At 42.3% G+C, this 12,652-nt stretch overlaps 1 protein-coding gene across 3 annotated transcripts in view; it reads left to right on the forward strand.

Moving 5' to 3' along the window:
- The window catches only part of Drosha (drosha ribonuclease III), a 145,739-nt gene that overhangs the window by 102,140 nt on the left and 30,947 nt on the right, over positions 1–12,652 (forward strand). For all 3 annotated transcript variants that reach the window (XM_045132499.1, XM_045132500.1, XM_004652525.2), the window contains 3 exons: positions 1,630–1,689; positions 3,724–3,823; positions 11,552–11,654. In XM_045132499.1, the coding sequence (XP_044988434.1) occupies positions 1,630–1,689; positions 3,724–3,823; positions 11,552–11,654 (263 nt within the window). The remainder of the gene's footprint in view (positions 1–1,629; positions 1,690–3,723; positions 3,824–11,551; positions 11,655–12,652) is intronic.

Consider the following 12,652-nt stretch of genomic DNA (forward strand, 5'->3'; position numbering starts at 1 on the left):
TCTATCTGTCTTTCTCTCTGTGTCTGTCGCTCTCAAATAAATAAATAATTAATTAAAAAAAAATCTAGGCTCTCACCTTCTTTTTTTTTTTCTAAATTCCAATTATCAACAATTTGTTTCAGCTCTTTGCCTAAAATGTATCCCAAATCTGTTCCTGTTCTGCATCGTGGCCTCCCCAGCCCGAGCAAGCTGCTTCTTTGGGGAGGTGGGAAATTACTCCTCCCCCACAAACTAGGAGGACAGTATGAACAGCCCAAACAGTGACTTGTCCAAATCTGTCTTGTGAGTGGGCATGAGGTTACTAGAAGTTACTTACACAGTGGTGGGCGACTACATGTACTGTCCTGCAGCGTCCTGGGTTTACCGCCTTCCACCCCATGCAGCTTGACACGCTCGCGGATGGGTCTGAGTTTATAGCAGAATTGATAAAACTTGACCTCAGAGCACTGTGGAGTGTCAGAGCAGTAGATGGCTATGGACCCAAACAACACGTGACACAGTCAGAACTGGCCTCTGAGAAGGTTCCTTACTTATATGTGCTGCGCCCTCGCCCTTTGCGGGGATGTCGTGGGCCTGGGCAAACACTGTCCCCCTGGGGGGAGGGTGACTCGTTTGGCTGCAGTCTGGCACGGTCCAGTGGATACCGGCAGCTGCTTGTAGAATCCAGAGGACCAATCTCTCCGTACTCTTACCTGCTGCCATGCCTCCTTGTCTCTTGCACTTAGTTTGTGTTTGTGCACAGCAATCAGAGTGGCCTTCGAAAAGTCATTGTCCACGAAGCCTGTGCTCTGCCAGAGCGGCCACATGTGACCACATTAGCACTGAGATGAGGCGGCCATGTTGGGCTGAGACGCAGAAGCAGGGTGGTTTGTTTGTTTCGGTATCTCCGTGGTGCTTTCAGCCGGGTGTTGGGACATGAGAAACCGTATTGTCCACAGAAGTCGTAAAGTGTGATGTGTGCAGGGGGTGGGGCAAGTACTCATCTTGGTGAGGGGCATCAGGCCGATGTCACAGAGAAAGCAACATTTTTGCAAGGTCTTGTGGAATAAAGTAGATCTTCGATGTAGCTGAGTGTACTAGGTAGAGAGTGGAAAGTTCGAGGGAGGCAGAAACTTGGTCTGACCCGAGCCTCTGAGTGTCCTCATAGAGTATTGAGTGGTTTGAGCAAGAGCCTGTCCCCAGTGGAGGAGGACAGCTGCGTAAGTTGATAGCAGACGAGGGTAGGCCTCCTGGAGACGTCAGATACTCCGTTGAGTTTAGAGGTTAGGTGATGAGAAGCTGTCTTGAGAACTGCCTTTTCAAGTGAGCCCAGTTCTGATTCTTCTAGAATATATTCTCCTTCCTTGGTCCACTTGATGGTGATACGAAGATACTCACAACCACTCACCTCCTCTCTGGATACTGAGTCTGGTTCCCGGTGGAAGGAAGCCTTGGGTTGATGCCATGCACCCTCATTTCCATCCTACTAGATGAGCCTGGGTGTTTTGTGGTTTCGATGCTGGTCAGTATTTGTGATTATGAGGAGTAAGGTTTTTGGTGCTGAGGATCCTTGACCCTGATCTTTCTTTTGTGTTGAAGACACGTATGTAAATGTGCCATTTTAAGTGATCTTTGAAATTCTCATTATAGGATTAACCACAATGAACGGTTGGAGTTCCTGGGGGATGCTGTTGTTGAGTTCTTGACCAGGTAAGTGGACCGACTTCCTTCCATCCGTCCGTCTGTCCTTGGCTTGCAAGGGCTAGAGAGGGCCTTTAGCCACTACAGATGGACTCCATGTGTGCATGGTACTATGTGCATCTGCCTTTACGTGGGTACTGGGGAATTGAACTCAGGTTGTTAGGCTCTTCAGGCAAGCCCATTAACCACTGAGCCATTTCTCTAGCCCAGACTTATTTATTTATGTATAATTCCTTGGTAATTACATTTTGTACGTAGCATACTTATTACCTTACTTCCTTTGTCACTGTCCAAACAAGGCAGTGGAAACACCATGTATTTTCTCTGTTGTATAACTTAAAAGCCATGTCTGTGGCTCTTGCCCTGACAGCTACACTTGCCACAGCTGTAATAAGTGAGATTACAAGATGAAAGGCTGCTGGCTCTGTCCTGTCAAGCATGTGCTAAAGTTGCTTACAGCCATGGGAGATCAGCTGGTCTTGGTCTAGATGCTTCTGAGCTTATATTCCATTTGAAAAGAAAGGGATAATATTTTAAAATGTCATTTCATCTTCCAGGATTTGTCTTTGATCCTTTTTTCACTCTTTCTAATCTTGAGGAAAGTAAAGCTTACAAGTAATTTAATTGACGTGTGTGTGTGTGTGTGTGTGTGTGTGTGTGTGTGTGTGTACACGCACACAAAAGCATTTTAGGATTTGTGATTTGGAGGCAGGGATTAAAACTGCATTTTGTTTTTCTAGACTCACACTATCATTCTTCTCAAGGGAGGTGTTACATACCTTCTCTTGCAACTCTCAAGCTTTTTTTTTTATCCTCCTTAGGTCAGTTATTTTGACAAGAAAGACATAAGGAGAAGGGACTGCTCCCTGGTACTTGAATGGCTAAGTGTGCTGGGCTGTCCTGACTGGTGCATGGCATGGGAGAGGTCAGCTGCACTGAGATCCTGGATGGTTTTCTCCCTTCTCCTATGTTGCACTTTGCTGCAGATCATCTCTTACACAGAGCAGCCATGTGTCGCTCCTCTGCTCTTGTCCCTGCCCATGGGTGTGTGTGTGTGTGTGTGTGTGTGTATGTGAATCTGGTGTCTCCCTAAGTCACTCCCTGTTACTGTGGAGACAGAATTTTTTTTCACTCAAAACAGCTTACAGATGCAGCTAGTCAGGCTAGCCAGCAGGCCCTGTGGATCCTTTTGCCTCCACCTCGCCAGCATTGGGGTTACTGGGGATCTGAACTCACGTCCTCATGTTGCACTGCAGCTATCCCCCATCTCGCCCACGATGTGAACACTGCCACTACTGTACCCTACTCAGGGCTTTCCCGGAGGGCCTTCGGGGCCCACAGAGCTCCAGTCTGGGCACAGCATTTGCTTATAGTCCCAATTTCAGACTTTGAGATACGTTTGTTCCTATTAGATAAAGACATTGTGATATATTGTCTGCCTTCATCAGAGCTCACAGAAATCTTGTTTGTTGGCTTATTTGTTTTAGTTTCTTGAGATAGAGCTCGCTATGTGTAGCAGGTTGGCCTTGAACTTGTGGCAATCCTCTTGCCTCTCTCTATAGAATACTGGGATTATAGGGATGTGCCCTCATACCTAGCTCCAGAGAAATCGCTTTTAAAATTTTATTTATTTATTTGAGAGAGAGAAGGGGGAAAGGAGGGAGTGAATGGGCTGCCAGGGTCTCTAGCCACTGCACACGAACTCCAGACCCATGTGCCACCTTGTGCATCTGGCTTACATGGATCCTGGGGAATCAAACCTGAGCCCTTAGGCTACGCAGACAATTACATTTACTGCTAAGCCATCTGTCCAGCCCCAGAGAAATCTTTTAACAAAAATAACTGTGGAAATAGGAATGAATATTGCTATTTGGGTTTTAGTACATTTATACATACTTGTCTTAGTAACTGACTTGGAAAGACTTTTAGTCACACCCTTAGATCAACTCAGTTCAGCTAGTATCTTTGAGTGCTGTTGATGTACCTTAGAGCCACCAATGACATTTGTGATGCATATTTACTTGTTTTTGTTTCTGTTTTCAGTGTCCATCTCTACTATTTATTTCCTAGTCTGGAAGAAGGAGGCTTGGCAACCTACCGGACCGCCATTGTTCAGAACCAGCACCTTGCCATGCTTGCCAAGGTATCAGACATTCGAAGCCTGTGTGCTTGAGCCTGACGTGCCCTTCTAGCCCATGCGTCACGCTGCCGTTGAATGAGTGACCCCTAGAGCACATGATGGGTGTGCTCTTTCATTCACTAGAATGCGTCATTGTGTTTGACCTTAAGTATTCAGCCTTACTAGTTCTGTTACCTTCATGAATTTCACCAGCAGTTAATGAATTCCACAGTGAAGTAACTTAAAAACAGATAGAAAAACTTGACAGATGTACATGAGCAGGTTAAACATTTGGGGAAGAGGAACATGGGAGCCAGGCAGAGAAAGGAAATATTTTATACTTTCCCCTTGTGGAACGTTTCTGTATTACTTTTGTTACTAATTTATGTTAACAAGAAGAATTACAGCTTTGAACAGAATACTTGAGATGATTTACATTCATAAGGGGTAACTTTTTAGGTATTTGAAAATCAAAAATCCCATTAATTAGGATTGAGAAATTAGGCTGTCCAGTTTGCCTTGACTTATCTGAGCAACTAACAAAACCTCTTTTATTTAATTATTTTTGGTGTTTTTGAGGTAGAGTCTCACCAGCCCAGGCTGACCTGGATCTTACTCTTAGTCTCAGGCTGCTCTAGACCTCAGGGTGATCTTCCTACCTCTATGCCTCCTGCGTGCTGGGGTTAATGGGTGTGCACCACCACACTAGCTGCCCATACTAGAGTTTTTCCTACACAGTCTGATTTGGTGTTTCTATTAGCTCCCTTTGCTGACCCTTCCGGGTTCTGATTGCCTCCCTGCTTTTACAGACATGGTGGCCCACAGATGAAGGGCTCCCTTCCCCATGCCTCAGCTTTCTCATCTTTAAGGTGGGGATAACATTAGCTCCTGCTACACAAGCAGGTTGGGAGAATTAAATTAGATTGTGAGATTTTTTAAAAAATTTAATTTAATTTATTTGAGAGAGAGAGGCATAAAGAGAGAGAGAGAGAATGGGCATGCCAGGGCCTCCAGCCCATACAAACGAATTCCAAATGCTTGTGCCACCTTGTGCATTTGGCTTACATAGATCCTGGGGAATTGAACCAAGGTCCTTTGGCTTTGCAGGCAAATGCCTTAATGGCTAAGCCATCTCTGTGGCCCAGATTATAAGTTTTATAAAGTGGTTGGTAATATACTTCATAAAAATCATACAAAGATATCAGTCAGTAAATGTGTAGCAGCCAGTTATTTTTATTGCTGCTATCACTGTTCTTAGGAAGAATACTTACATTTTAACTGCTGAGCTATCTCCCCAGCCCCAAATCCTTACACTTTCATAGACCTCTGTTTTTGTGCAATAGAAAGAACTGTAGTTTTTAAGGTCCCAGATATTAAGAGTCTGTAGAAAAGCCATGGTAAGCTTTCCTTTGTTTTTACCTTAAGTGGTTTGTCTTTATTCTCTTTCATTGTGGTATAAAAGTTTAAGATGAGAGCTTAATGACTGGTTTATTCATTCAATCTTAATACTAATACTATATTTAAATGTGACCAACTTTAGCCTGTGTATTTTTGTTGTTGTTATTGTTATTTTAGGGGGGCTTTTACAAGGCAGGGTCTTATTCTTGTCCAGCCTGACCTGGGACTCACTTTATAGCCCCAGGCTAATCTCAAGCCCAGGGTAACCCTCCTTACATTCCTCCTGGGATTAAAGGTATTCACCACCACGTGGATTGAAGTGTGTGTGTGTGAGAGAGAGAAAGAATGTGTGTGTGTTTAAGTTTTGTTTTTATTTTATTCTTTTAATTTTGAGTGAGGACTTTAATAAATGAACATATTTTAAATTATTCATGTCCCCATCAGGTTTTGCTCTTAATGTCCCTTCTCCTTCACTTCATTCCACTGAAGGCCTTTCTCATTGAGGAGTCATGAATGCATTAGTCAGTCCCCTGTAGGGTGACAATGCCTCAGAGTACACCTTCCCGCCCTGTGGCTCTTATGTCCCCTATGATACAAGCCCCTTTAGTGTTGAACTGTCTGCAGCCTCTAACGTTTTGCTTTTCTGCATTTTGAGTCTCCTCAGTGTCTACCACTATCTTCCTAGGGAGGTTCTTGGGCTAGCAGCACTTATATTTAACCCACTACTTCCTTTATACGGTCTCCTAGGCACTGGCTGGTGTGATAGAGATGACTTGTCTCATGCTAGGCAGTTGGCTTTCTTCTTGTGTCATTCTGATGTGTCTTGGGTCTCCCAGGTATCCACTGCCGTTTTTGAAAGGAGATTCTCTAGCCAAGAGTGAGAGGAGCATGGTTCAACGGGGATGAACTTTTTGGCGAGCATAACCTCTCCTTTTAGCCACTGAACAGTGGGAGCATCAGGCCAGGGTCTATGACTTTCCAAACTACAAAAGCCTCTCACTTGGTTCTCGGTACCACTGAGGGCCTCGAAACCCATCAGAGAGCAATTGATTACCCCTAATCTATATGCCACTATTGCACTGGCAAGCACACCTTGGCTGGTTGGTTGGTTTTGTAGCTTGCAGGATCCATGGCTTGTTCACGCGGTTGGTGACTTTTATCCCCCAGCATCTCACACGGTGCTTTCTAGTGCTATGACAACTACCCAGCAGGGAGCTGGCTTCCAGCTCAACTCCAGCATGCTGTCTGAGTGCATGCCACTACAGTCATGCCATGTCGTTCTGGTGGGTAACTGAGCGCTTTGGCAATGGCCTGTATTGTTTTGGGTGTCTTACGAGACTTTCTGACTAACAGCTTAGTGTAGAGGGTAATGATATTCTGGCACTAGGATTTACCAGCAACAGCCTATGGTTTTGAGGTAAAGCTTTTTCCACCCTGCAGGGTGCTTCTGCGTAATCGCAACCACTTTCTAAGAGTTCTGTCTTGTAATTAGCTAACGTAGAAGTGGATTTGGATGTTACTGATTACTGTCATTGCTAGTTTGGTGTATCTCCCTCCTACCGTCTGTCCCTTATCCCTGTCGTCCCCCCCCCCAAGTCCCTTCTACCTCCTGATTCTGCCCCTCCACTTGTCTGTCTATACTCCCCTCCTGTGATCCCTCCCTCCCTGTTTCTCCTCTCTAAGCTTCATTCTAGCTTTTTATCCAGATATGTTAGGATCTGCCTATGTGGCATTTGTCTTTCAGAGCCTGGGTAACTTTACTTAGTGTTATTTTTTTTCCAGGCCCATACATTTTCCTGAAAATTTTATTTTTCTTTACAATTGAATGAAACTCCTTTGTGTATATGTACCACATCTTCATTATCCACTCCTCAGTTAATGGGCATCTGGGCTAATTCCATTTCCTAGCTATTGTGACTAGAGCAGCAACAAACATGGCTGAGCAAATTTTTTATAGAAGAGTAGGGTCTTCAGGGTGTAAGCCTAAGAGTGGTATAGCTGTATCCAGTGATAGGTCTGTTGTTTAGATTGTTGAGGAGCCTTCATACTGATTTCCATAGTGGGTATACAGGTTTGCTCTTTGTCAACAGTATATAAGGGTTTCTCTTACACCCTCACCAGAATTTATTTGACTTTTGATTATAGCCATTCTGAACAAAATGAGATGAAACATCAAAGTAGTTTTAATTTTCATTTTCCTTATGGTTAAAAATGTTGAGCATCTTTTTAGATGTTTATTGGCCATTTGTATTTCTTTGAAAACTCTATATGTTCAGTTCTATGCCCCATTCTTTGAGTGGGTTGAGTTTTTTATTTGCTTAGGTCTTTGAGTTTGTATATTCTAGATATTAAGCCTCTGTGAGATGTGCAGCTCACAAAGATTTTCTGTCATCTGTAGGCTCTCTGTTGACTCTGTTGGTGGTTTGCTTAGCTGTACAGTAAATACTTTTATAGTTTCCTGAGGTTCCAGCATAAGTGTGTGTTTTTCTAGTTCCCTGGGCTACTGGGGTCTCCACAGTCTTTCCCTACACCAGTATGGTGCAATGTCTTCTCTAGTTTTTCTTTCATAGTTTCAGGTCTCAAATTAAGGTCTTTGATCCATTTGGAGTTTTTGTGCAATCTAAATTCCAAATTTGGTTGTCCAGTTTCTCTAATACCATTTGTTGAAAACACTGCCTTTTCTCCAGTGTGCACTTTTGGCCTCTTTGTTGGAGATCAGGTAGCTGTTATTAGAACTTACATGGGGGTCTTCTGTCCCATTGATCCGTGTGTCTGGTTTTGTGCCAGGACCATGCAGTTTTCATTACTTTGGCTTTCTAGTAATCTTGAAATCAAGTGTAGTTACATCACTGGCAGTGTTCTTTTTGACTTCAAATTTGTTCATGAGAGAGAGGGTCAGGGAGAGAGAGAGGGAGGGAGGGACTATGAGCTGTTTTTCCTATTTCTGTGAAGAATAGCAACTGGAATTTTGATTGGAATTGTATTGACTCTATCAAGGATGGCCACTTTTACAATAATTAATCCTGTCAATTCATGAGCATGGGAAATCTTCCCATCTTCCGGTATCTTTCACTTTAGTGTTTTTGTTCCTTTAGTGTTTTAATACTTTCAGTCAGCATAGAGACCTTTCACTTCCTTTGTTAGGAATATTTCAAAATATTTAATTTTTTTGTGGCTGATGTTTTCACTTGGTATGCTTGTCACTGGTATATATGAATAGCCTGTGATTTTGTGTTAGAAAGAAAGCATTATTGGGCTGCAGAGATAGCTCAGCAGTTAAAGGCACTTGCTTGCAAAGCCTGATGACCTGGGTTCTATTCCCCAGAACCCATATAAAGCCAGATGCACAAAGTGATGCATGCATTTGGAATTTGTTTCTAGTTGCAAGAGGTCCTGGTACACCCTTCTCACTCTCATTCATTCTTATTCCCTCTTTCTTTCTCTCTTTCCTTGCAAATAAGTAAAAATATTTTTTAAATAATTTTTTTGGTTTGTTTTATTTATTTAAGAGTGACAGAGAGAGAGAAAGAGGCAGATAAAAAAGAGAGAGAATGGGCGCACCAGGGCCTCCAGCCACTACAAACGAACTCCAGACACGTGTGCTCCCTTGTGCATCTGGCTAACGTGGGTCCTGGGGAATGGAGCCTCGAACTGGGGTTCTTAGGCTTCACAGGCAAGCGCTTAACCACTAAGCCATCTCTCCAGCCTGTAAAAATATTTTTTAAAAAGAATTATTTTGTGTAATACTGTCATCTAAGTTATGGTGGAAGCTTTGAACCATCTTTGTTGGTAGCATTGGAGAATGTAAATAGGGATGTCTAATGAAAAAAAAGTGTAGGCAACTAGCTGAGCCATTCCTGGTTTTAGCAGCTTTCCAGTGGAGTTCTCCAATGTCATGTAAAACTGCTTCAGTGTTTAGTTGATTTGTCAGAATGATTCCTGATGTCATATAGAAATGACATGGGAAATACATATGTCAAGCAGATGGTCAGTCCATCCTCAGTCACTTGCCTTTCAGTTTAAGGTACAATGGAATTACATAATTACTCTTCAGACACTTACAGAGAAGACAGTAGGGAGGATATTTTCCAAGTGTAGGAAAGTGCTTTTGTATGAAACCAGTTATTAATATAACACATTGGGTGCTGTACAGAACCACGAGTAATGATAGGTGGCCAGTGTCAGGGTCTCTCTCCCTTTAGGGACTTCTTTTTTCTTTTTCTCTTTCTTTTCAAGGTAGGGTCTCACTTGGAACTCAGTCTGTAGTCTCAGGCTGGCTTCAAACTCATAGCTATCCTCCTGTCTCTGTCTCCTGAGGGTTGGGATTGAAGGTGTGCACCATCATGCCCCCACCATGCCTAGCCTCCCTTAGGGATTTCTGCCATTCTCCACCACACTTAAGCCTGCACATTCCCATAGTGTTTCACTCCAGCAGAAGCTGCCATGGTCCCATCTTTCTAATTATTTATTAATTTTTGAGAGAGAGAGAATATGAATAAATAAGTGAATAAATAAATGAATGAATATGTATGGGCGCACTAGGATTTCCTGCCACGGTGAATGATCTCTAGACACATACTCCACTCTGTGTGTCTGGCTTTACATGGATGCTGGGGAATCAAATCCAGGTCATCAGGTTTTGCAAGCAAGTGTCTTAATAGCTGAGCCATCTCTCTAACCCCAACTTTTTTTTTTTTTTTTTTTTGGTCTAGATCAGTTGTCTTTAATTATTTAGGAGTGGGAGAAATTAGAGAACTACTAGCCTTTCTATGACTCTTAGCTGTCACTGTGTCCGTTCTAAAATTTCTGATGCCTACATGGGAAAAAAGGATAGATAATAGAATGATAGAGTGGGGGCTGTGAGAAGCTGGAGAATCCTTACACTGTAGAATAGTTGTTTATAAGATAAAGATGCAACTTGCATCAGCTCTCAAGCAGTGCTCCAGAGAGAGCAAACAATTGGATTTTCCCAGTGAAGTTGTAAAGCAGATGAAATTTGCATACTCTAATGTGGACTTCTGCACTTGGGGATAATGTTTTCAAAGATACTTTCCACTGTTACATTTCCAGTAGTCAAAGCTCTCACTTGAGTGTATTTTATACTTCATATTCCTCGCAGCACAAACATGCATGTCTGTTTCCAATATAAATGCATTTGGATGTTTAACACACAGACTGAGACACATAAAAGTTAAGTGTCTTCTGTCTGAGGACTGATGAAAATCATACTGTGCTAGGTTGTTAATTATGTGTGACTTGTTCCATATTACCTTGCCTTTTTTTTTTATTTTTAGTATTTGTTTGAATTGAATTTAATGGTCACAGAAACAGATTTATTGTGTTTTTATGCAATTGTTTTGTCATTTTTATAAAAATACTGTGATTTTACTCTCAGGAGTCTCATAAGAAAATACTCATCTTGTATTTACTTCTAAAAGGACTTAAATTTAATTGAATATTAGGATAAGAAGTAAGTAGCTACAGAAATTCAAGTAAACAAGTCAGGTTTGGTGGTACATGCTTCTGTTCTTAGTACTTGAGAGTCTGAGGTAGAGGACTGAGGGTTTGAGGCCAACTTTGAGCTATATATTAGACCTTGTAACAAAATACACCCCAAAATACCCCAAGAAATTAAAGTAAAAGGAAAGACCAGAGAAGGGAACCAAAGATTTCAGTTTATATGCACATCTATTCATAAGTCTTATACCTAGCACCAGGCTGCAGATTTGCTAAGGTCAAATCAAGAAAAATACTTTTTGCTACACAGGATAGTCACTTAAGATAGATTCAGTCCATTGTTTGGATAGTGTCACTGAGCCTGCTAAGACATGGGTGTATAAGTCTAATAAAGGGGATTCATGTGCAAAACATGGAACCCCTCAAATCTAAAGAGAGAGAGAGATGTAAAGAGAGAGATGTAAGGTAGTTTTGAAATCTTTTAAGGGTCCCCTTTTCCGTACCTCTGAAAATGTATAGTAGTCAGACATCTTCCGTATCCCATAACTGCAGTCAGTGCTGAGATTCAGAGCTCAGGGCTGAGCTGGTGTCTCGTGATCAGTTGGTGGGGCAGACTTCTATTCACTGTGGTCTTGTGCTTGGTCAGGACTTGGATTTGGACAGATCAGGTCCAATTGGTTCTAAACTGCAATCAAACTGTTGGAACTTGGGACAGAGTCTGTTACGTTAGTCAGGCCTGAACCATGAGTAAAGGAGTTCCAAGGAATGGTAGACTAAGCTATCACTAAACTGACACAGGGTGTGGATTTTTGACATCATTCCTCAGGAGACGCTGAGTTAGTACAGTTAGGATTTTAGCAAACTGTCACTTACTTTTTGTCATTTTGCATTTTTTAGAAACTTGAACTGGATCGTTTCATGCTGTACGCTCATGGGCCTGACCTGTGTAGAGAATCAGATCTCCGGCATGCAATGGCTAATTGTTTTGAAGCATTGATAGGTAATTTCCCATTGAAATCCACCATGTGTAAGTCATCTGGAGAGCTTTGAGACTCGGTGTGGTCACTCACGGCAGACGACTGCTGTGGAAGCACATGCGCCCTCACCACCTTGTGGTACAGCTACTGCATTTCCTCCAGAGCAGCAGTCTGGCTTTTGCGTTCTTGGGGTCCGGTGTCAGGCAGATAGAAGTGAGTGCTGTGGGGGTATGTACATAGGCAAAAGGAAACTAAAGTGCTAGAAAGACCCTATGTTTTTAAAGTTATTTATAAGATTTTCCGATTTCAAAATCTTGGAGACATGGTTTTTAAAATCCTAGAGCTGGAATTGTATAGCTGTGGTTTATTCGTGTGAAGCAAAAGTGATAATGTACACTTTTCATTGGGCTCTGCATCCACAACTTCTGTCTGCCACCAGTAACACAGTTGCCAGGAAGAGTTAATTAACTGGTCTTGGATTGGTTTACCATAAAATGTTAGTTGATCAGACAGTTTGTTGGTTTAAAGTAAACAAGTACATTTTTATTTTTCAAAGTCCTTTATACTTATTTTTGCCCTGTTCCTTTGAAAATGAACATAAGAGTTTCCTATTATAGTTAACTGCTCATGATAATAGTAAAAGCATGTTAAGAATTATCCATATTCTTTCACAGCTATGTCTATTGTTCATAAGTAGTTCGATTTGTAGAGAATTTATCACATGAAATTATTGTACTCTGTATTCATAATGTTGCTTCAGAGTCAGGAAGATGCGATTCAATTTCTTGTTGCACCAGTTGTCAGAACTGTGTCTTCGGTAAATCATCCAGTCTTTGGTCTTCGGTGTCTCCCTCAGAGGCCTGCAGGTCGTGCTCCTCTCAGAGTTCTTGAGACAGTCGTGGTGTCCAGTCCTGGCAACCTCCAGTCCAGAGTGGAGTCCTACGTAGCTGAGCACTCCCACCAATTCCACGAGCACAAAATCCTGTCAATCTTTTCTAGCACCCTCCTTCCAAGCTGCCTC

Source organism: Jaculus jaculus, chromosome 13, assembly GCF_020740685.1.
Source record: "Jaculus jaculus isolate mJacJac1 chromosome 13, mJacJac1.mat.Y.cur, whole genome shotgun sequence".
Lineage (NCBI taxonomy): Eukaryota > Metazoa > Chordata > Mammalia > Rodentia > Dipodidae > Jaculus > Jaculus jaculus.